Source organism: Buteo buteo, chromosome 18, assembly GCF_964188355.1.
Source record: "Buteo buteo chromosome 18, bButBut1.hap1.1, whole genome shotgun sequence".
NCBI lineage: Eukaryota > Metazoa > Chordata > Aves > Accipitriformes > Accipitridae > Buteo > Buteo buteo.
In genome coordinates, this window is record NC_134188.1 from 26,016,579 (window position 1) to 26,039,349 (window position 22,771).

Sequence of the window (22,771 nt, forward strand, 5' to 3'; positions counted from 1 at the left end):
TAAATAATTTTTAAAAGCTCTTTGAATGATACAGAAGTGCTTTATTTACTGACATCTCTCCCCCCCCCCCCAATCCTAAAGATCTGAAGTTTTATCTTTATGCTAATGGATTTGAATCATTCCTAATTAAGCTTGGTTTCAGATGTGCTCATCCTAGCACAGATTTCCCCCCAGGGAAAGTCAGGAGTCATGCCACTGACCTCAGGGCAGTTCTGCTGTAGGTGTGAGGGGACTCTTTGAGACCTCTCGCATTTATAACTGTGGTAAGAACTGATACAATCAGTGTCTAAGAAGGCAAAAAGGTTTAGAAAATAGGGTCTATGATCGTATCTATGATCATAACCAAGTGGTCAGTGGTGCTTAGCCTAGAAGAAGAGAGACCCAGGAGGGCTACAAATAGACAAAAGATTGCTTTAAGGAAGAGATCAGCTACTCGTCATATGTACTAAAGGTGGAAGAAAGGGTAACTGGCTTAAGTCACAACAAAGGAGATTGAAATTAGATATTAGGAACAAAAATCTGATTATAGGGTTGTTAAAGCCTCAAACCAATCGGCTTCCTAAGACTACAGGACTGCTGTCATGAGGAACTTGAATAGTTTCATCAAGGATGGTCTTATAGAACAGCCCAGGCTGGAAGGGACCTCAAAGGATCATCTGGCCCAACCTCTGGTGGGAAAGGGAGCCTCGATGCAATTATCAAGCACCCTGTCCTGTCACGTCTCGAAAACCCCCAGCGATGTGGACTCCACCGCGTCGATGGGGAAGTTGTTCCAGCGAATGACGGTTCTCACTGTAAAAAATTTCCCTCTTACATTGAGAGGAAATCTCTCCCGGTGCAACTTGTACCCGTTGCCCCTTGTCTTCTCCACATGTCTCCTTGTGAAGAGAGAGCCCCCATCCTCTTTGTGGATGCCCTTTAAGTACAGGGAACCCTGTGCTGAGGACCCCCCAGGGAGAAGAGACCCAACTCCTTCCATCTTTCCTCGTAGGGCACGTTCTCCAGACCTTCGATCATCTCCATGGCCCTCCTTCGGACCCTTCAGCCCCTTCCCAAATCGCCTTGTCCCTGAAGTGCAACCAAACCGTGGCCGCCCCTGGCTACCTCTAGCCACGCGGCATCACAGATATAACTGCTGCCTGTGTCTCCTGTCACCTAACTAGACACAGGTCTGTCAGGGGGCTCCTCGGTGCCCCTCTCCTCGAAGGAGACACATTTGAAGGCCCTGCTAAGCTTTCACTGTGTCTAACGCAAGATTGCCTGGAAACGTCAAGCCATGCTATTTATATTTTGGCCTTTATATGGTCTAACATCAAGTACTAACGAAACCGGGGGGTATTTGGAGGGGGAAAAAATGAGGGGGCTGACAGGGCTGGCCCCTCCTCGGCGGGGTTTGCCTGTAGGCCGGGTCAGGCCGCAGCCGCCATGTCAGGCCCGCGTTCCCATGGCAACGGGAGGCCTCCTGACCATAGAGTGCGACCTCCAGCGGGGAAGAGAGGACGCTCTTTCTGCCACCTCCCTGCGGGCGACTCTGTGGTTTCTCTTCCGGGTGGCGCTTACGGCGGCCGCGGAGGGCCAGGCGGCGGCATGGCGGCTCACCTGAAGAAGCGGGTGTACGAGGAGTTCACCAAGGTGGTCCAGGTAACGCACTGCCACCGGGCTGGGTCTGGCGGGGGACAGGGACAGCCCCGAGCTCTGCCGTGCGGCCGTTGGCTTCGGCGGAGCTGTGGGAAAAGCCGCCGGTCTGGCCGCGGGGCCTAGCCTGGGAGTGCTGCCCGCCGCCTCGGGGCCGGTGCGGTCCGTGAGGGGCTGGGGAGGAGCGGGAGGGGTTGGCCCCGGGTTTAGGGAGGCCGGAGCTGCCTGGAGGGAAGGGGGCTGCCTCAGGGCGTGTGCGGGAGGGGAAAGGTGCTCCCCTCAGGGCGAGGAGGGGGCGACCTGGGGAGGGGCCGCCACTGCCGGGCTGCTGCAAGCTGGGGCGTTTGTGTGTGAGAAACCGTGTTTGCCCTGGGGTGGTTGTCTGGGGTTTGGAAGGGGAAGGGTTTGCCCCAAGCTGGAGTGGGGAGAAGCAATGTTTCCCAGGGATCGGGGCTACCTGGGCAGGATGGGAGCTGCCCCAGAGAGCTGGGAATGTATCCCTTCTTAAGATAGCTCACGGAGAGACCAGTGACTGCTGTGGGGCACAGGAATTTCCTCTGGTTTGGTGCTGAGACAGTGTTCACTTTGGGAAGGAGTCAGTCAGGATTTGCTCCGTGTTTCTGAACTGCATCTCTCGGCCCGCAGCAGCAGCACGAGGACCTGTCCGCTAAGAAGCTGCGGCTGACCAAGCCCAGCAAGTCGGCCGCGCTCCATGTCGACCTGTGCAAAGCCACCTCGCCTGCAGATGCCTTGCAGTACCTGCTCCAGTTTGCCAGGAAGCCCGTGGAAGTGGAGAGCGTGGAAGGGGTTGTCAGGATCCTGCTGGAGCATTATTACAAGGTGCTGAACCTGGGAGCCAAGCGTGCTTCCAGAATCCTCCTTCTGGTCTTGTTTTCTTGGGTTTGGATGTAGAATAGGGAGTCACAGGCTTCTGTGTTGCTGACTCAGTTGCCTGTGCTGTTGGAACCCCTCAGTGAGGAGAGTGAGTGACTGTAGTCCTTTACCCGAGTGGTTTCTGATCATGTACTTGGTGCCTTTGCTGATGGTTTCAGGAGCCTGTGACAGGGATGTGACTATGTTATCCCTGCAGATGGTCTGCGTGATTAGTCTTAAATTAACTTAAAAAGAGGCAAAGACATGACAAGTTTTCCAGGGAACCTGACTGTCCCAAGTTGGCTCGACTTTATGGACTCCTTCCTGACTGATGTTTCCTTACCTTGCTCTTAATTTCCTCTAACAGTGGAGCAACTTTTTAGCTATTTCTTATGCTGCAGGCAAAGCACTTTAAAATGACACTTCTGAAAAAATTTTCGACAAAAAACTTGTCAACAAAAAATTCTTAACAGCAAAGTAACAAATAAATAGCAGAAGTAGTATATGCTTTGTAGTATCCAGATATTGATCCTTCACTTGACAATTAGAACTACATTAGAAGGAGGGAGAAAATGCCCTTAGGAGTGGGTGGCTGCTCGTAAATCAGTAAGGAAAACATTGCAGACATTATTCGTAAAGCTTTAAAATGTGCCTTTATAAGTGTCCTTTTTGAAATCATTGATTTAGTCTGTATTTGTGGAGAGGGTTGTCCTCTTGTGAGTAATGGTGAGTAAGCACCAAATGTGTTATACTGTGGAAATCCGTGCGTCCTACCACTGGTGTAAGTAGTCAGTAACTGTTGTTCAAGCACATAATTTCAGCCCTGAAAAGAAAAAATGCTTCTTAGCTCAGCTGAGAAAGAGATTACTCCCACAGGTATCGCATTTGTCACTGTGGGGGGTGTGACACTGAAGTCTCTCCTATGCATTGTTGAAAGACGTAAAAGTTATAACCATAATATTTCTGCACCTGCAGAAAGATGCAATATTTGTAAATGTAATATTACTGCACCTCTGTGTTCAGCATTGCACAATAGCTTGGTAAGATCAAAGTATGAAATTCAGACTTCTTTTTGTCTTTCTATTCTGTATTGGATATCCTTGGCAATATGATAAAAGAGAGAGCTTCCAGTTATGAACAGAAACCTTGTTTGTACAAGCCTGTAGAAGGCTCAAAATAATAACTCTTTGAAATGCATGAACTTTTAAAATCAATTTAAAATGAATACTAATTTGTGAAGCTTATTTCTGTAATTATCACCTGTGACAGCTTTTGCTATTGCTTAAATGAGCAGTTATGTGCAGCTAACATATGCTTCTATTTTTTTTTCTTTTTTTTTTTTTTAACCTTGCTGTGTTGAGTTTCTTTCTTTTGGAAAAGATTCGCAGGATTCCTCCCCACCATTAAGAGAAACAGTTGGTTTTTGTATTCCACAGACCCTGCTGCTTAGCAGAGGTCAAGAGACCATCAGTCTCAGTTCATCTTCAAAAATTCCCCCATTTGTTCATTAAAAATTTGCAAAGATATTAACATTATCAACAGTGAATTTTCTGGCATCTTGAAAACCTGATTATTTAAACTTTAAATTTTCAAACAATATGAAGGTAATTTTGAGGAATTACGAGTAAAAGAATCATTTTGAAATGTACTGGAAGCTTCCAGATAAACATTCTAGTATGCTTAATTTTCTATGGGGTGTGCTGTGGATGTATGGAGGAGGAAGTAGCCTGACAGTAAAATTCAGACCCTTGTGCTGAATTATATATAGGTCCTGCCTGTGTGTGGTGTTTCATGCTCTTCAAGATGGAACATGAATGGGGGTGTCTGTTGTTTCCTTCCAGGAGAATGATGCCTCTGTAAGATTGAAGATTGCTTCCTTGCTGGGGTTGTTATCGAAGACTGCAGGATTTTCCCCAGACTGCATTATGGATGATGCCATTAACACGCTTCAAAATGAGAGTAAGTCTTGCTTTTCAGGTGGTGCTTGAGATCAAGGAGAATCATGTAGTCTTTAAGCATTTAGGACAGTGGCAAGGCCCTTACATCTGAAGTGTATAATTGGCAATTGTTGCTCAGAGTATTTATTTTCTGCTTTTGTGAATGGTGACAGACAATACCATGTTCCAAGGAGGAGAAAAATGTTCCTCAGACATGCCTGCTGTATACCTTTGTTTTAAGGGAGTAAAAAGTTTGCTTATGCATCTCCATGTGAGAGCCGTTGCTTCCAAAGTGCTCTGTTTTGGAGGACAATCTTGCTTAAAGTGGAAGCTTCTTTGGAGTATTTTTCTTATCGTGCTGTGGGCCAGCTCATCAGAGCTAATGCAAGAAGGCATTAATTTATTAGCATTGAATTTGTAATAGGAAAGTATAGGTTGTCCTGTTTGTGGCTTCATTAAAGTCCATTCTTATTTTCTGTGTTATATTCGCAGTTTGTATGTGCTTTACCTGATGTGGTTTAATTTTATTTTAATGTCATTTATAGAGTCATAGAATGGCTTGGGTTGGAAGGGACTTTTAAAAGTCATTGTGTCCACCCCCCTGCCATGGGCAGGGACACCTTCCACTAGAGCAGGTTGCTCAAAGCCCCGTCCAACCTGGTCTGGAACACTTTCAGGGATGGGGCATCCACAATCTCTCTGGGCAACCTGTTCCAGTGCCTCATCACCCTCACTGTAAAGAACTTCTTCCTTACCTCTAGTCTAAATCTACCCTCTTTCAGTTTAAAACCATTGTCCTTTGTCCTGTCACTACAGGGCTTCACAAAACATCTCTCTCCATCTTTCTTATAAGCCCCTTTTACACATTGAAAGGCTGCAATAAGGTCTCCCCAGAGCCTTCTCTTCTCCAGGCTGAACAATCCCAACTCCCTCAGCTTTTCCTCACAGCAGAGGTGTTCCAGCCCTCTGATCGTTTTTGTGGCCCTCCTCTGGACTCGGTCCAACAGGTCCATGTCTGTCTTGTGCTGGGGACCCGCCAGTACTAGATGCAGTATTGCAGCAGCAGAATCACCTCCCTTGACTTGCTGGCCATGCTTCTTTTCAAGTGGCCCAGGATACGATTGGCTTTCTGGGCTGCAAGTGCACATTGTCAGCTCATGTCCAATTTTTCATCCACCAGTATCCCCATGTCCTCCTCAGGGCTACTCTCAATCTGTTCATCACCCAGCCTGTTTTTGTGCTTAGGATTGCCCTGATCCATGTGCAGGACCTTGCACTTGGCATCATTGAACTTCATGAGGTTCGCACAGGCCTGTCAAGGTCCCTCTGGATGGCATCCCTTCCCTCCAGTGTGTCAACTGCACCACACAGCTTAGTGTTGTTGGCAAACTTGCTGAGGATGCACTTGATCCTGCTGTCTGTATCATTGATGAAGATATTAAATATTATTGGTGCCAGTATGGACCCCTGAGGCACACCACTCGTTACTGGTTTCCATTTGGACACTGAGCCATTGACTGTAACTCTTTGGACACAGATATCCAGCCAGTTCCTTACCCACTGAACAGTCCATCCATCAAAACCCCTGTCTCTCTAACTTAGAGGTAAGAGTGTTGTGGTGGTCCAGGTGAACAGTAGGCTAAACGTGAATGAGCAGTGAAGGCTCACTGTGTACCAGGCTGTAGCAACGGGAGTGTAGCCAGCAGGTCAAGGGAAGAGACTATTCCCCTTTACTCAGCACTGGTTAGACCACATCTGGAATACCACATCCAGTTTTGGGCTCCTCAGTACCAGATAAGTGCTGGTAAGGTTGAGTGAGTTCAGCAGAGGGCCACTGAGGTGGTTGGGGGCTGGAGTACGTGATGTGCAAGGAGAAGCAGAGGGAGCTAGGCTTTTTCTGACCTTGAAAGGAGAAGGTTTCAGGAGGACCTTCCAACCTGGATGAGTCTGTGATACTGAGCTTCACACCAGCTGCAGAAAAGAGGTATGTAACCTTTCACTGTTTTGTTTTGCAGAGTCTCACCAAGTCCTTGCTCAGCTGCTGGACACCCTGTTGGTGATCGGCACAAAACTCACAGAGAATCCGTCTGTCAGGATGAGACTGGTAGAGGTAGCCTGCAAGGTAAGGTGGCCTCCCCGGGGCAGGAAACTTTTATCACTGCCACAGGAAGAAAATACACAGTCATTGTTTAAATTATTTTAATTTTTCTTAACAAACTGTTACATATTAACATTTTTTAACTGCTAGGAATCTTAGTATGATTAGTTGTTTTGAAGGGGTGAAAAAACAATAAGAATCCAGTTATGTCTGTTCTCTTCCATTCCATAGCATCTGACAGATTCTTCCCATGGTGTAAGAAATAAGTGTCTTCAGTTAATTGGCTGTCTTGGACCAGTGGAAAAAGGTGTTGCAAAAGAAGTTGAAAGCCAGGCTGCCAAAGATGTCCAGAAGATAATAGGAGATCATTTTAATGACCAGGACCCTCGTGTTAGGACTGCAGCTATAAAAGCCATGGTAAGTGTTGCTGGTACAGTGGAATAAACTGGGGTTATATAAGGAAGCTGGTAGGGGCCTGCAAACTAATCCAAAGAGGTTTAGGTTAGAGATCATTTAATTAACTTAGTCCATTTAGCCTATCAAAATTACCTGGAAAAATAAACTAGGTCTTGAAATATGAGAATGATATGAGATCTTAAGGGTCATTTTAGTGATTCATAACAATTTCTTTTTCAGCTATAGCTGAAGAAGCTTTGAATTTTGTTGACTTTTTTGAGTTTATGTAGGCTCTTTCTTTTAGGGACAAATCTGTTTTTCTTGATTTAGCATTGGTTACCAGAATTACAGTGAGCCACTAGTACTCCAACATGCAATAGAGAGCTGCTTATGATGGAAACCTGTGTGATAAGTCCAGAAATAATTTTGTTTGTTTTTTTTTAAACAACATTTATGTTTTGCCGCATAGTCACATTCGTTAGCATTCTCTAACCGTTTATGAGGTTTACTGGTTTTCATGTGGGCTGCAGCGTGGGGACCCTTCAGAAGTTTTTAGCTTTGCAGAAGAGCAAGCAAAGACCATGCACTTGAAAATTTTGCTTAATGTGAGTTGCCTGTGGGTATATGGGTATACAGAAGTTTCTCTATTACCCTTAAAGTTTATAACAATATCCCATCTAACGTGATGGTCAACAAGGGTATTTGAATTAATGATATTAAACTCCAGAGAAAAAAGCAGGATGCAGCTGAGGAGATCAAATTGCAATTGAATCTGTCTGGGATCTCCCTCTGCTGGAGGTTGCACTCATCCTTCATTTTCATTCCATTCTAATTTTTGTTGGTACAATTTTTTTTGAAGTCATTCAAGTGACTTTTATGATGGCATTCGGCCAAATCCATAGCAAGATTTATGACTTGAATTTATAATTACAGCACAAAGACAACTGTCCTTCTGTTGTTTGAAGCATGGAAATGTCCTGAATGAATTCAGGGTCACTAACCACTTTTAGGGTTCTTGATCATAGTTTTCCTTGCTACCATGTTTGTGGTTTTTTTTCTTTAATTTTGTCACTGTCTTGTTGTACTTTGAAGAAGTGGATATAGAAAAGCAACTGTTTCTTTTTGACGGTATTCAGCCAGATATTATCCCTTTGTTTATAAGTTAGATTGATGATACTTTTATATTCCAGATAGAAACAGCGTTTAGTGGGTTGATTTTTGCTATCCCTCTGGTTCGGTGATTGAAAGATTTACAGGGCATGAAAATTCATTGGCAATGCTACTTTTGGGTCCATGTTTCAGGAATGGCAGTAAACTAATTATTTTGAAGATTCCTGTATCTGTTTTAATTATTGTCGAATATGGCTAACACTAAACAATCGTTTGAAGGTTGGGAGAATGGACAGACAGTGTATTTATATAAATTGTGTTTTTCTAATCAATCAAAGTATGAATGGCTGTGAAGTTTAAAAAAATTGTACTGAAGTCAAGATTATTATTTAAAATACTTACGGCCACGATAATGAAATATTTTAATTATAGCAGCAATCAAGAAATGCAAGCAACTAAGTTTACTGAAAGCAGAAAAAACAGTGGTGAAAACGTGGTCTATGTATAACCTATGGTTATACTTTCTTGTGATTTTTTTTTTTTTTTTTTTTCTCTGTAGCTGCAGCTTCATGAAAGAGGATTAAAATTACAGCAGGCTATTTACAGTCAGGTAAAACCTTTTATTAATTTGTATTTATTTTGTACTTGCTTGCATATCTTGTTTTTTTAGAATCTGTGACAATGTGCTTTGAGAGGAGGAGGGCACTGAACAGAGGTGGAGTATTTTGCACTTAGATTGCTTATATTTCTTATTGTCCTATGGCAGTGGAAATAAAAACTATTTTGCATCCATTGTGCTTAAATGCAATAAAGCCTATGCTCTGATATATATTGTTTATTGGGGGATGCAGTCATGGGAAGAACAAGGTATTACATAATTATTGCTGTCATCTAACAATCTTGGTCTTAAACCCTTGTTCACTGGAGAGTACACATGAAGCCTGTAAATGTTACATCAGTAAGGTCGTGCAGCTGAAGCCTGTATCAAATTAGTTCTATTACAGATGCACATTTTGTGCTTCCTGCATAGTACAGGCAATTCTGGAGTTTTACAGCATGTGCCTGATTGACTTTATTAGGACTAGTCTACCTGATCAAACTTGGTAATACTAGGGAGTAGAAGGGAAGACTGATTTCATCCTGATTTTTAATCTGTCCTAACTGATTTATGGTAAGGATCCTAAATCCTCTGTGGGAAGTGTATGACAGCTCAGGTGGAGATACTGCAGGTATATTGGACTGTGAATCTTCTTTCAGGCCTGCAAGCTGTTGGCAGATGATTATGAGCAAGTACGCAGTGCTGCAGTTCAGCTAATTTGGGTCCTCAGTCAACTTTACCCTGAAAGGTATGTATTGTATGCAAAGTGACTCGAAGTATTGGCAGAGTAATCATCCTCATCCTGAGAGTTTTGTGCTAGTAAGTCTCAGGAGTAGCTGTTAGAAAACTGATGTGTATAAATTGCTGATATGTGATAAGAGTGCACTGATCTGGATGAAGTTTTGGTTCCTGGTATTTGTTGCACATCCATAGGAGTTCAGCATAGTTGTTTCTTACTTGGTGCCATCCAGCATGGCGTAAGATCAACAAACTGATTCATGTTTCTCTATGTTAGCATCGTCCCAATTCCTTCTTCTAATGAAGAAATTCGCTTGGTTGATGATGCATTTGGAAAAATTTGTCATATGGTTAGTGATGGTTCCTGGGTTGTTAGAGTACAAGCTGCTAAGTTATTGGTAAGTTGCATTCTTTTCTTCTCTAGCTGAGAATAGTTCATCTTCTGTTACTTTACTTTTCACATATATTTGTGTTGTGGTTTAACCCCAGCCAACAACTAAGCATCACGCAGCTGCTCACTCACTCCCCCCACGGTGGGATGGGGGAGAGAATCAGAAGAGTTAAAATGAGAAAACCTGTGGGCTGAGATAAAGAGTTTAATAGGTAAAGGGGAAGCTGTGCACACAAGCAAAGCAAAACCAGGAATTCATTCCCCACTTCCCACTGGCAGGGAGGAGTTCAGCCATCCCCAGGACAGCAGGGCTCCATCACGCCTAACAGGGACTTGGGAAGACAAACGCCATCACTCCCAACGTCCCTCCTTCCTTCTTCTTCCCCAGCTTTATCTGCTGATCATGACATCCTATGGTCTGGGATATCCCTTGGGTCAGTTGGGGTCAGCTGTCCCGGCTGTGTCCCCCCCAACTCCTTGTGCCCCCCCAGCCTCCTCGCTGGTGGGATGGGGGGAGAAGCAGAAAAGCCCTTGGCTCTGGGTAAGCCCTGCTCAGCAGCAACGAAAACGTCTCTGGTTTATCAACACATTTTTCAGCCCAAATCCAAAACATAGCCCCATACTAGCTACTGTGAAGAAAATTAACTCTATCCCAGCAAAAACTAGCACAACTTGAAAAGAAATGGTAGCATGTTTAAGAACTGTACAGGTAAATTTCTACCAAAATTCTGAGAGGAAAGAAATGGGAGGGGTTGAGGAAACCCAAAAGTTTCTCAGCTGAACTATGCACTGACTCTTTCCTTCAGAGTAGAGGGTTGGGTATCCAAGAAAAAAAACAAGTACTTGTCATAATTCCCTCCCTCTACTTCTCCAGCACAGGACATGTAAACCAAATGAACTCAAGAAAGACCTTTTTAACCTCAGTGGGAAAATAAGATGTTCTGACCATCTTAAGTAAACTTCTTTAAACTCTGACATACGGTAGTGTCAAGCATTGTATGAAGCTATTAGAATGAGTGGGTAAGATTGGATGCCGTGTTGGGATAAGTCAGGAAATTATATGGTGTAATTTTGAATTATCACGTTTATTCCTTTTGATTTTTTTTTTCTTTTATATTCTTTAGGGTTCTATGCAACAAGTTAGCTCCCATTTCTTAGAGCAGACCCTTGACAAGAAGCTCATGTCGGATCTGAGGGTATGTAAATATTTGGGTTTGTTTTCACTGTGTGTAGTGTACTAAAATTGCACAACAGGTATGTTAATGTTGAGTGTGTTTGTTTACCATGTCCTTGCCTCAGGGCTGCTGAGAGTTAATTGATGATGACAGGTTTTCTTTTAGATTAAAGTCAATGAAGCAATTGCTAGTTTTAGATTTCATTAGCTGAGCATGTAATAAACAGCTCTAGGCTATTCAGGTTTCGCAGATGAGAGGTAAATGTTTGTGTTCTTCTGACAGTCTTTTGGCTAAAAGCTTTATTTATTGTGCATAGAAAGATTGCATCCTAGTTTTAGGAGCAAGCTTATGGCAACAGCCTGCAAGATCTGACTAGTAGACCTAGACATTTCAAGAGACATGAGTAGCTAAAGGCTGGGACTCCTGAGCCCTACGAGCAAAACATTTCAGTAAAATTCCTTCCTTCAGCAAGCCCCTTGAGGTATTACATTCAGTTTTTCTTTCTGCAAAAGAAGATGAAGCTAGAGCTGCTAGTTTTTGTGGGCTGCTTTGTAAAGGCTGTTAAAGAAAGTGCTGCTCAGCTTTATTTACAGTGGGGGGGGAAAGAAGGTGGACTAGCAAGCATGCTGAATGAATATCACATTTTACACGTTGCTGAACTCTGTATAGTATTGATAGTCATTAAAGTATTTAATTGCAGTTTAACAAGTTGAACTGCAAATTGATAGCATCTGGTTTTGCAGATCAGTTATTGGATACTTAACTAGACAGGCATTTGCTCTGATCCAGTTTGGCAGTTCTTATAATGGATGTCTAAGAATATGTTAATTAAAATGTATGTTATTATCCTTTCCCAACATCAAAAGTACAAAGAGTTACTGGCAATTAGAAATATTCATAGAAGAGAAGGTACTATTTGCCTTTCTTAGCATTTGCGTGTGACCGTCAATGTCTGTTTACTGTTTTGTTTGGTCATCTTCAAAGTTTACCACGGTTGTAACTGAAAAACTTGTTTGGACAGAGGAAGCGCACTGCACATGAACGAGCCAAAGAACTGTACAGCTCTGGGGAGTTTTCAAGTGGCAGAAAGTGGGGAGATGATGCTCCCAAAGAAGAAATTGATACAGGTGCTGTAAACCTGATTGAATCAGGAGCTTGTGGGGCTTTTGTTCATGGCCTGGAAGATGAGATGTATGGTAAGTGTTGACTTACTATGGAATGACTAAAGGAGGAGATGTGTGCTGTCTAATAAGTTTTGGTTTTGGGGGGGGTTGTTTTGGTCAAAATAGATCACTTGGCTATTGCGTTTGTTGTTTTTTTTTTTTTAACAAATCGTGGACTTCAGGGTGGTGGGCTTTTATTCCATTGTGATCTCTGATACGGCAGTTGTTTCAAAGATGCTACAGTGTTGCAGAGAATTTTGGATAGAAATGATCCATTGAGTAGCCAAAACCAAATAGCTTCCTATAAACAGTAAAGTTTTAGTAAAATATCTGGTAAGAAGTGGTTGCTTATGTTATGCAGAAACCCACTGGGATTATTTTTTTGGTTTTTTATTGACTTTAACAGTTGCATGTGGCTCTAAACTGGCAACATTACTTGCTGCTGTTTGAAATTGGTGTCTTCTCTGCAGGAAGGAAAATCGAAATTTATAGAACTTGTTGTTTAAAACATGGCAGTATGTGTCCATGGAGTGCAATAATCATTCATTTTGTAAACATAGCAGCTTCCATCCTAACAAAAGTTAGAACTAGTGGAGACAAACCCACATATTTTTCAAAATATTTCAGAATCCACCAGCTCCAACAAACAGAAGTTTTCTTCTTCTAATTTTCAACCCAATTTTATCCATAGCCAATTTATACCCATTTGTTCTTAGCCAGGTTTTAGTAGGTTTTAGATTAAATAGTTGTTGCTTTTCTCAGGGGCTGGCTTCCCTAATGAATTAATAGACAGCTTTCATTTTGCAAGGGGCTGAACAGGCTAGGCTTCTTTTATTCTCTGCTGCTGTAAAAGCTTTTCTCTTGGCCACCTAGAATGCATTATTCTTGAAAACTGGTGACTAGATCTGTATGTTTTCAGGTGCTTAAATTTCAGGTGAGGTCTTGCTTACATCTTTAGCAATGTTATTGATAATTCTTTTTCTTTAATGGAAGTACCTATGTTCTAAGGTCACATCTACCTGTTCCACAGTGCTATCGTTTTGGTCTCTTGAGGTCTTGCTATGATGGATTTGGAGGCTGTAATGTCTTTCCAGCAGATTATATATGATCTGTTCTTCTAAGCAGGGTGAATTATGAGTGTCAAACTGGAACGCAGGCATTCCTGAGCTCCTAGATTTGGCTGTAATATTGACCATGCTGACGGCCTCAGGAAAGTCTGTGTGCTACCCTTTCCAGCCCAACTTTCCTGTGGGTAAAGTGAAGATTTTATTTCTTAAGGCTATTGAGAACGGCTGGTATTTGCATAGAACCATGAAAATGCCGAGCTTTGAATATTATTCCTGAATGTTACTGGAAGGAGGAAGCTAAATTAGAAAGTACAAAACCGCTATAACAAAAATATCTCTGTAGGTTGTGTTGTAAAAGTTGGTTTATTGTTCCATGACTCCTGCAAATAAAAGCATGTTTTCCTAATAGCTAAACTCTCCCCAAAGCTTGAAAATGCAACTTTTTTTTTTCTCTGACTAACAGTAAAAAATTTTTTACTGGCTCACTCCATTGACCTGTGAAACACATTCTCCAGTTTCTTGTGCTGTAGGTCTTGTGGCAGTATGGTGTTATTGGGTAGTGTTGATAAAATGGACAGATGTAGAACACACACAGATCTTTAAATAATGTAGAGCTCTCCCTCCACTGCAGCATTTTTAAATGCTGCTGAGATTTCTTCCTTACTTGCAGTGCTGCTTCATTCTTGAATTCCATGTTGTAACTTAAATCTGAATTACTGTGTCAGCTTATGAAAGCAATATTGGCAAAATGTTATTTTTCTCTAATACCTTGGTCTTAATGACTGCGGAGACTTGTAGTTGTGACAAAAGCTTCGTTACTGAATAAGCAGGGGTCTCGCTGTGTTTGCATTTTTCTACTTAATCAGAATCATCAGGAATCGAATATTTTCTTTAGGAACAATAGGCCTAAAAGCTACACACAAGTTTAAGTAAATGTTTTCAAGATGAGCTAATTTGAATGAAAACTAAAAGTATGTTTAAAACAATAATGTTTGCAAGACATCAGATTAATCCTTATTTTTATGATCCTAGCACATAAATGTTATGGAAGCTTGTGAGGATGGCTCCAGGGAAAAGAGTCTCATCTCCACTTAAGCTTGTTACGTTTGGGTATTCTTCAAATTCCTATGATGTTTTACAGCATAAATACACTCTGGACACTTCTTGATGCTTTTTTGCTTAAATTCTGAGTCATTTTAATAGTTTCGTGGCACCTTTTTCCTTTCTTTTGAGGAACCTGAAGTCACAAAGCAGAGGAATTTCATTCTGTTTACTGCCGAAATGCTGATACCTAGGGGCTCTTCAGCAATTCATAAAGTGCTACACGGCAAGTTAAAAATGCAGTGAATGCTCCAAGCAATTACGATGTCAGGAAGAATAAAACAAGCAGAGTTTAATTATCTAAATTAGTTTGCTTAAGATACCAGGGTTAATGCTACACTTGCAAAATGCACTATGAAATATGTAATATTTATTGCTGGGTAGGAGACCTATTTTTCACCTGCAAGTCCCTCTTGCAGATGCTTATGACAGCACCATGCGCTGTAGGAGAGGTGAGGATTTTGATTTGAAGACTTGCCTGTGAAAAGGTCCCCAATGGCATGGGTCCTTGCTTCATCTCTATCGTCTTTAGTGTTTCCTTAGCATCTACTGTCCTTAGTCCAGTCCTTGAATAATAGGAGGCCTGGCTGTTGGGTGGTATGTCCTTTTAAACAACTCTTAGAATTAATTCCCTCCCCCTCTTTTAATAGAGGTTCGGATTGCTGCCGTTGAAGCCCTCTGTATGTTGGCTCAGTCCTCACCTTCTTTTGCGGAGAAATGCCTGGATTTTTTGGTTGACATGTTTAATGATGAAATTGAGGAGGTGAGATTGCAGTCAATACACACAATGAGAAAAATTTCCAACAATATCACACTGCGGGAAGACCAGCTGGATACTGTGTTAGCTGTCTTGGAGGTAAGAAATTCCTAAGGGGGGAAAAACTTGCATTCCTGCTTTCTTTGAGGTGTTATAATTATATAATGCTAATCAGTCCCTTCCTCTGAGATGAAACTGTCCACCTTTTTTATTTGTTGTTGGTTTTTTTGCTCTTCTTTGAACACCCCCAAAGGCTGCTAAGGTCTAGTAGCTTGTAATCTCCAGGACAACAGAATAGTTTTGAAATAGATTAATTTCAGATTAAAAACTCTTCCATTGATCATTATGCTATTGCCTAATGTGTGTTTCCTTCTGCCTTGTTTTGTGGTCCAGTGCTCTGCCCCACTTCATGTTGAATACAACTTCATTTCCTTTCTGTTTCCTTTGCTCAGCTGCTTTAGCTACACCTTTGCTCACCAAGCAGAGACAGGGCACAGGCCTGAGATCTCTCGTCTGACTGTTCAGAGGGTTTGTTGGCATGCTCTGCAGTATCGATTTGGCCTTTCCCAACCAGTCACTGCTTAGCCAGGATCCAGGGACAGCATGAGTCAACTGCTGTTCCTGGTTGATGGCTTTGATCTGGGAAGGGGAAGAGATTTTGCCTGTATGAACAGTGCTGTCCCAAACTGCTTCCCCTCAGACCTGATTTATTTGCTGAGTTATAGCCCTTGAGGCATGGGGTTTTTGATTCTGCTACACATGGTAGGCAAGTTTCTGCTTCTTTTGGGTAGTCTTCCAGCCTCAGGCAGTGCTGCAAATCTGCTATTTCTGTCTTTTCACCTCCTGTTTGCTTGACCCAAGGCAACAGTGGCTTCTTTCAGTTGTGCCCCAGGAAGAAGCAAACTAACTAACCTGTTTTATCAAGCTGTAACAAATGCTGTGGAATATGATCTGAATTTGCAAATGCAGCGATGAGTTTTAGGTGCCTCACATTTTCATGTAGTTGATTTATGTTTATTCAAGCTGGGGACCTGTGCATCAAGGTATAAAAATGTCCTAGTTAGACTGGGGTTCTGTCTTACTCTTGTGTGCTGACTTACCAAGTATGATAAATCATACGTGTTTTATGGTTTATATTATTATAGTTACTATCAGGTATTAGGGTAGGTAAAGTGTGCGAATTATTAACATTTTAATATATTTGTCTGATTCTGAAAGGTGCTTGCTTGTGTTCTGTAAAATCCATCTTCCAGTACCAAAATAAAAGATATGGAAAAATAGCATTATCTTTGGTGCCTAAATTTGTTCCAAGAGTGTAAATATGGAACAGTTGGGTGTGTGGGTAACTTCTGTTTTCACCCCACGGCTTTGACTTTATCTGAATAACTCTACCAGCTACTCCTTGCTTTTTTGACCAGGCTTTGGATTCTGCTTTCCCTGTTATCCTTGATCTCAGTTTCTGTTGAGTTGTGCTCCTCTCTGTCCCTTCATAGTCTTCCACCTCGCTTGTCTCTGTACTGCCCTTCCAGTGGTCTGTGCAACTCACCTGGAATATTTTATGTCCGTGGTCATTTCCTTCCAGTCCTTAGAGTACGTCTTCACTTTTGGTCATAGTCTGCCTTCCACCACCGAAATCAGAAATGGCTGAGCAGCCCTGCTGTGCTTTCCTTCTTTGATCGTTTGTGTGTGTTGGCTGTCATTTAAGAGCTTTTACAAGAGGACTGCTCCTTCTTCTTTTGTGTAAGACAGTGATGAATGAGCTGTTGATACTTAGCAAATTATAATTAAAAAAAAAGAATTAAAAATCCACCATTGAAATGCATCCATTTCTTGTATCCTGTCAGATTTTCACGTTCTATCCAGCAGTGCCACACAAATGCTGATAGCAAGGGAGTATAATACATTGATATGGAATGGCAAGGTGGTTTTTGGCAGAAGGAGTGTAATTAATTAAGCTGGAGTTCAGCCACAGCACTTCTAAAAATACTGCTTGGAGGTTGCATAAGCTCCTCTGTACAACGTCACCCTGGCCTAAAAAATAAAATGGGTGCAGTGTGCCTTTAGAAGCGGTACATTAGGGATCCCATATGTTCATAACAAAACTCCTGACTGAACTTGTAAGTATGTTTTATTTTTTTTATTGTCCATCTATAAACCCATAGTTAGGTCAAGTTCCTTTATCCTATGGATGGGCACTGTTAATCTCGTCTGTCCAGCCATTGACACGTCCTCAACACTTACACAAACCGACTGGGGACTGGGTAAAGGCTTGTGGAATTGAGCTTCATGTGTTGAATAAAAGGCTTCTCCAAAGATGATAAAACAATCTTTGGTGATTGTTTTGCTGAGTTACCCAGCACCTTCCTTTTCTGTTACTGCCTATGCCTAAGAGTACAACATCACCCAAACCAAATAGTGATTCTTGCTCCGCTTGAGAAGGTCAGCGGTGAAACAGTTCCCATGCATTCCAGTAAATGAAGCACACGGGTGGATGAGACCAGCAGGAGACCCTGCAGCAGTTGCCTGGTCTGTCATTTCATCTGTGCTTAGCTGTGATAACTGGAAACGTGCCCTGTTTTTCAGATGCCTCTAGTACTAATTCAGCCAAGGAACAGGAACTGCTACCTTTAAAGTAAATGTGTATGCAGGCATATCTTCTCTCTCAGCACTCAAAGGTGTCTGGGTTGGGTTTTTTTTTCAGGATTCTTCAAGGGACATTCGGGAAGCGCTTCATGAGCTGTTGTGTTGCACCAATGTCTCAACTAAAGAAGGCATCCATCTTGCACTGGTGGAGCTGCTGAAAAACCTAACTAAATATCCCACAGACAGAGAATCCATATGGAAGTGAGTGTGTTCAGTGTCCTTGTGTGTCTACTTATTTTCCTATTCTTTTTAGTAATTGAGGTGTTAGGCAAATATTGAGCTAGCTAAGGAAGTAAGGGGTATTGCAGGTATACAATCCTGTTATTCTGTAAGTATTTGGAATAGTGGCTATACTAAGCATTGTACCTGTTCATGGCTGATGTAGAAACTCTGTGTTATTCTCCCTTGTCAATACTTATACTGGGAATCCAGAACTGATGACCACTCCTGGAAATAGCCCGCTATTATAAGCACTCAAAGCATTCTCGGAAAAGATTAATTCAACCTTCAGTTGAAAACCTCATCTCTTCTATGCAACTAATGTTTTGTGCTTACTTGACACTGCATTAAATAGTAATATTTACCTGAAGTTGATTATAGCGGTTGTGACAAGTGGATTGGCTATGTGGCATTGTGCTGTTGGAGGGACTTTTTCTGTCTCAGCAAAAATAGTGAACATTTGTGTGGGGTTTTTTGATTGTTTAATGGAAGCAACAAAGAAAGTGATGCTCCAGCACACATGGTTTGAGATGGAATTCTTGGCTATTATTGGAAACACTTATTTTAGTCTGCTTTGTCTTCCAGTGTACTCTTGCATTGTTTGTGGAGTTTGGGGGTTTTGGGTTTTGTTATTTGGTTGGGTTTTTACCTCCTCACTCCTTTATTTCTGAAGAAAAGAATACCCTCATTTGTTAGCATTTAGTATGAAAGCTTTTCTTGGGTTGTATAGCTCCAGGTGTTAAATATTTCTTGGACAGTTCAAATAAATAATTTTTATTACTGCTTGCTTTTTCAAGCTGTCTTCTCAGTTTTCTTGGATCCTACCAAATATTAACGCAAAAGCTCAGCTGTGAAGAGGCAGTGTTGCCATGAGTTTGCACATAAGCTTGGACAGTAGGATTTTGATGTTGACCAGCGTCACAAAGTGCCGCTGCAACATAAAGTAATAATGCTTTAAAACGTTGTATTTTGCATGTTTGCTAAGAAATATTTCAATCTGTGTATTTTCAGATGCTTGAAGTTCTTGGGAAGCAGGCATCCCACTTTGGTGCTTCCGTTAGTCCCAGAGCTGCTAAGCACACATCCGTTCTTTGACACTCCAGAACCAGACATGGATGACCCAGCTTGTATCTTTTTCATGAAGCCAGTTTTTTGTTTTGACTGTAATAGATTTTATTTGTATTTTCCTGATGCTCACATTTGTTAAACCATTTCAAACTGTAGCAGACAATCCTGTAGCTATTTCTGAATCCCTTTGCCACTTAATTACTCAGCAAGTGATGGAATAACTGTTATCTGGAACCATCTTCATAAATACCAGTGTGGTATAATTGGCCTTTTTTTATGCTGTGATGAATAATCTGTTCATCAAGCAATTTGTCAAGGTTTAGGCTTTGCAGATGAGTCTTTGATGTGAAAACATTTGTCTAGTTTGCACTAATTTTGAAGATACTTTAGCTTTTAAATAAGAAGAGTGGTTTTCCTTGTTTGTTTTCAATTTAGGTAAAATTTCTCCTACCCTTATTGTTGTGCAGTATGTAGAACAATACTGTCTCTTAGTGCAGCAGTGGCTGAATCCCCATAATGCTATAAATTTATCATCTTTTTGAAATAATTCAAAATCAGAAATCCTTATATTAATGTTAGCACTTCTAGTGCTTTAGAATACAAACTATTATTGTTATACCATTATCCTTAACAATAGGAGATGCCTTGGAAATGCGAAATACCATTTTTCCATTGTTCATTCTCCTTACTTCCCTTCTGTGTGATTGCAGAATGTAATGTTATTTCTGATGCATGCTGAGAGATGTTAGGCTGGAACAGCTCTCTTCCTCTGTGAAGCTACTCCTTATTTCTTTCACCAGTCACAAGCCATCCACTAGAACTTCTATACAGATGAAATAAATACCTTGTGAGAATTGGAAAGGGCTAGAATCAGGTGGAGAGAAAGATTAATCCCTAATCAGATAGCTGAGTAATAATTTGAGTAAATTTGTCCTGTGAGTTGAGAATTGAAGGAGCATTGCAGGGGGGAGAAAGCTGTTATTTAGCTCAATGCACCTTCCTGCCCTGAAGCAAAGAATATTATTTGAGAGAATGTTCTGGAGGTAACTTGCCACAAAATTCTATGGAGATAAATTCTGTGAAAGGTAGGCCCGGGACCCAGAAACTACAAGGTAGACTTGAATGATAGATTTCCAGTGTAAACTGTTATTTAAAAATATGGTTTTATTTGATTCAAAGCACTTAGCAAATTTGAATCAGATTAGTTGAATAGCTTCAGCTGAAAATTTGGAAAGAATTTTGGGCAAAGAGGAGAAATTGGTTTGTTAAGTGGAAGCTTGGCAGCCCATGGATGCAGAAGATTTTTCAGGAGGTGAGACACATGAGTTCAGTCCCTTCTGTGGCTGAACCTACTTCCTCCCTGTGCAGGCGAGAGCCCAGACGATCATAACCTTTGCATTGGGATCCTTTTACGCTCTCCTGTTAGAGATCCTATGCTTGGGGTCAGCCTTGCTGCAGGTGAGTGCCCCAGCCTTTGGGCCAACTGATTAAAGCCTTTGGCTGTCTTCTGTATTTCTCAGGCTCTCAGACTGTGAAAATGGTTTTTTGTGTCCCAGAATCATCTTCCCAATGATTCTTTGGTTTGTTTTAAGTCTGTGTAAGAGGGATGTTTCTCAGGGCATCCTAGGAAATGCAGCAGTTTTCAAAGACTCAGAGGTAAATCTTTCATTTTAGGTGATGTTTGGGTACCAAACTGGTAAGCACAGTGTAAGCTTTCAGGAAGAGTGAAACTCCACCTAATGAGCACGTTCTGCTGGTTCCTATCCTTTGTGTTGCCTCCGAGCCATCCCACGTTGCCAGTAACATCCTTCCTCCAATATGGCCCATCCTGTAATGTTTGTGCTTTGTACTTTGTTTTCATCTGCTCAGACAGCTGCCTCTTTGGGTTTTGCCAAGCATTCTCCAACTGTAAAGAACTTCCTAAACAATCTCCAGCAAAGAAAGGGTTGTTGAGTTGTTATTGTTTTAACTTGCCATCCCCAAGGAGCATTTCTTGCTGTTGTTTATTTTTCTTTAACAATCCATTTCAATAGACATTGCTGTTCTGGTTCTGATTTTTAATGCTGCTAAAAGTTGCCCAACAATGCCTGCCCTGTTCTCTGATCATACGTTCAGACATTATGCCTATCTTCGGGATAGTCTTTCTCATCTGGTCCCTCCATTAAGAGTAAGTTGAACCACTTTGGTTTGCCCTTCACCACTCTGTTATGAATATTGCCGATCTCTTCCATGTCTGTCAGTGTGTAACGCTTCAACTCTAAAAGTTTTTTCTCCCAAGCACCAAGCAAATAAATATTGAAATGTATATTAAGTAAGAAGAGCCAAATATTACATTGTTACAATATGGATTTTGTAATATTTTGGGGAGAATAATAATATTATTGCTCTCAAGCGAGAATAGCACATGGTTTGCTGGTTAGGAAAGAATACTGGGAGGGCAGGATTCCTGGGAGCTTTCTGTAGCTCTGACTGTGTGGGGAAGGGGAGCTTAGCCTTTGTAGATCTTCCAACATTTGACTTGTGTCCTACCTAAACAGTTTACTTGCGGTTGAGATGTGTTCCCTGCTGCTTTGAAGCATGTTTTTCCTGCATGGAAGTACAGGTGGGACTGAAGCTGGTTTTAAGTCTTACTACAGCTCATAAAATGAATTGCGGTTTGTGGGGTCTTGGACTTCCCTCGACTTCACAGTGTCATAGTTAATAGATGAGGAAGATGTTACCCTCAAATGGATGTTGAAGTTTAACCTGACTATCTCTAGCTGCAAATGGGTTATAAAATGGAGAATATTAACTAACAAAGATAAAAGATGTAGACTTGAAATTCTTGATATAAACTTTGAATTTGAGAAATAAATTGGAGCTCTCGGTAGTTGTTAATGCAGCAGCTTTTTACAATGTTGTTAACTTGTGTTAGACTTTTCTGTACGCATGTGTTTCTTCTTGCTTAGTTGCCAGGTAGAAAGCTGGTGTCATCCCCTGTCTCTCCCAGTATTACACCACATGAAGATCCTTCCCAGCAGTTTTTGCATCAGAGCCTGGAGAGGGTTTACAACCTTCAGCACCTCGACCCACAGGGCATACAGGAGCTGCTGGAATTTACCATCCGGTAAGGCTGCCAGCTGACCTGTTCATGGGAAGATTGGTTAGGATTCCCAATTTCTCTGAAGCAGGTGCTTTGCTTCTGAATATTGGTGTTGTAATTTGCCATCGGGCACTTAGCCTGAGACTTGTTCTAGAGGGCATTGTGATAAAAAAAATATTCACAGCCTGTTTGAAACAAAACTGATGGTCTCAGCTCTGGCTCTGCCCCACTGAATAATCAGTGTGTGTTTTGGGGGAACATCTTTTCAGAGCATGGTAAGAGTCAGCTAAGGGTGCTCTTCCTGGACTGTTTGCTTATGGTAAAATACACTTTCAGTTTTTATGGATAACAGCCTTGTGTGCCATTCTTAGTTCTCTGTCCCTGTACGAGTCCTTTATTTTGATTGTATTATTTTTAATGTGCATTTGCAGGGTTCTTTTGTTTCATTTTTGTGGGAAGAGAGAGGTTGTCCCCTTTTGCTTTTCTAATTTCCAGGTCCTGTGGCCTTTCATTCAGCAGGAGAGGACCTGCTTCTGGTGATTTATCGGGTTCTTGCCACCAGTCCCACTTATAAAGGACTTTGGCATTCTTCTTCAGTTTGAAAACCAGAGAGATTTTTGTGGCATAGACAATATTATTAGAATAATAGAATCGTTTAGGTTGGAAAAGGCCTTTAAGATCATCAGGTACAACCATTAACCTAGCACTGCCGAGTCCACC

The 22,771-nt window shown here is 41.7% G+C and overlaps 1 protein-coding gene across 1 annotated transcript in view; it reads left to right on the top strand.

Annotated features, from left to right (window-relative positions):
• Positions 1 to 1,532: 1,532 nt before the first annotated feature.
• The window catches only part of INTS4 (integrator complex subunit 4), a 39,428-nt gene continuing 18,189 nt past the window's right edge, over positions 1,533 to 22,771 (top strand). The window contains exons 1-15 of the mRNA XM_075050191.1: positions 1,533 to 1,641; positions 2,281 to 2,475; positions 4,350 to 4,467; positions 6,461 to 6,567; positions 6,775 to 6,960; positions 8,609 to 8,659; positions 9,307 to 9,395; positions 9,663 to 9,783; positions 10,901 to 10,972; positions 11,973 to 12,147; positions 14,933 to 15,138; positions 17,741 to 17,883; positions 18,913 to 19,028; positions 21,003 to 21,136; positions 21,918 to 22,075. Of these exons, the coding sequence (XP_074906292.1) occupies positions 1,588 to 1,641; positions 2,281 to 2,475; positions 4,350 to 4,467; positions 6,461 to 6,567; positions 6,775 to 6,960; positions 8,609 to 8,659; positions 9,307 to 9,395; positions 9,663 to 9,783; positions 10,901 to 10,972; positions 11,973 to 12,147; positions 14,933 to 15,138; positions 17,741 to 17,883; positions 18,913 to 19,028; positions 21,003 to 21,136; positions 21,918 to 22,075 (1,925 nt within the window). The 5' untranslated portion in view covers positions 1,533 to 1,587. The remainder of the gene's footprint in view (positions 1,642 to 2,280; positions 2,476 to 4,349; positions 4,468 to 6,460; positions 6,568 to 6,774; positions 6,961 to 8,608; positions 8,660 to 9,306; positions 9,396 to 9,662; positions 9,784 to 10,900; positions 10,973 to 11,972; positions 12,148 to 14,932; positions 15,139 to 17,740; positions 17,884 to 18,912; positions 19,029 to 21,002; positions 21,137 to 21,917; positions 22,076 to 22,771) is intronic.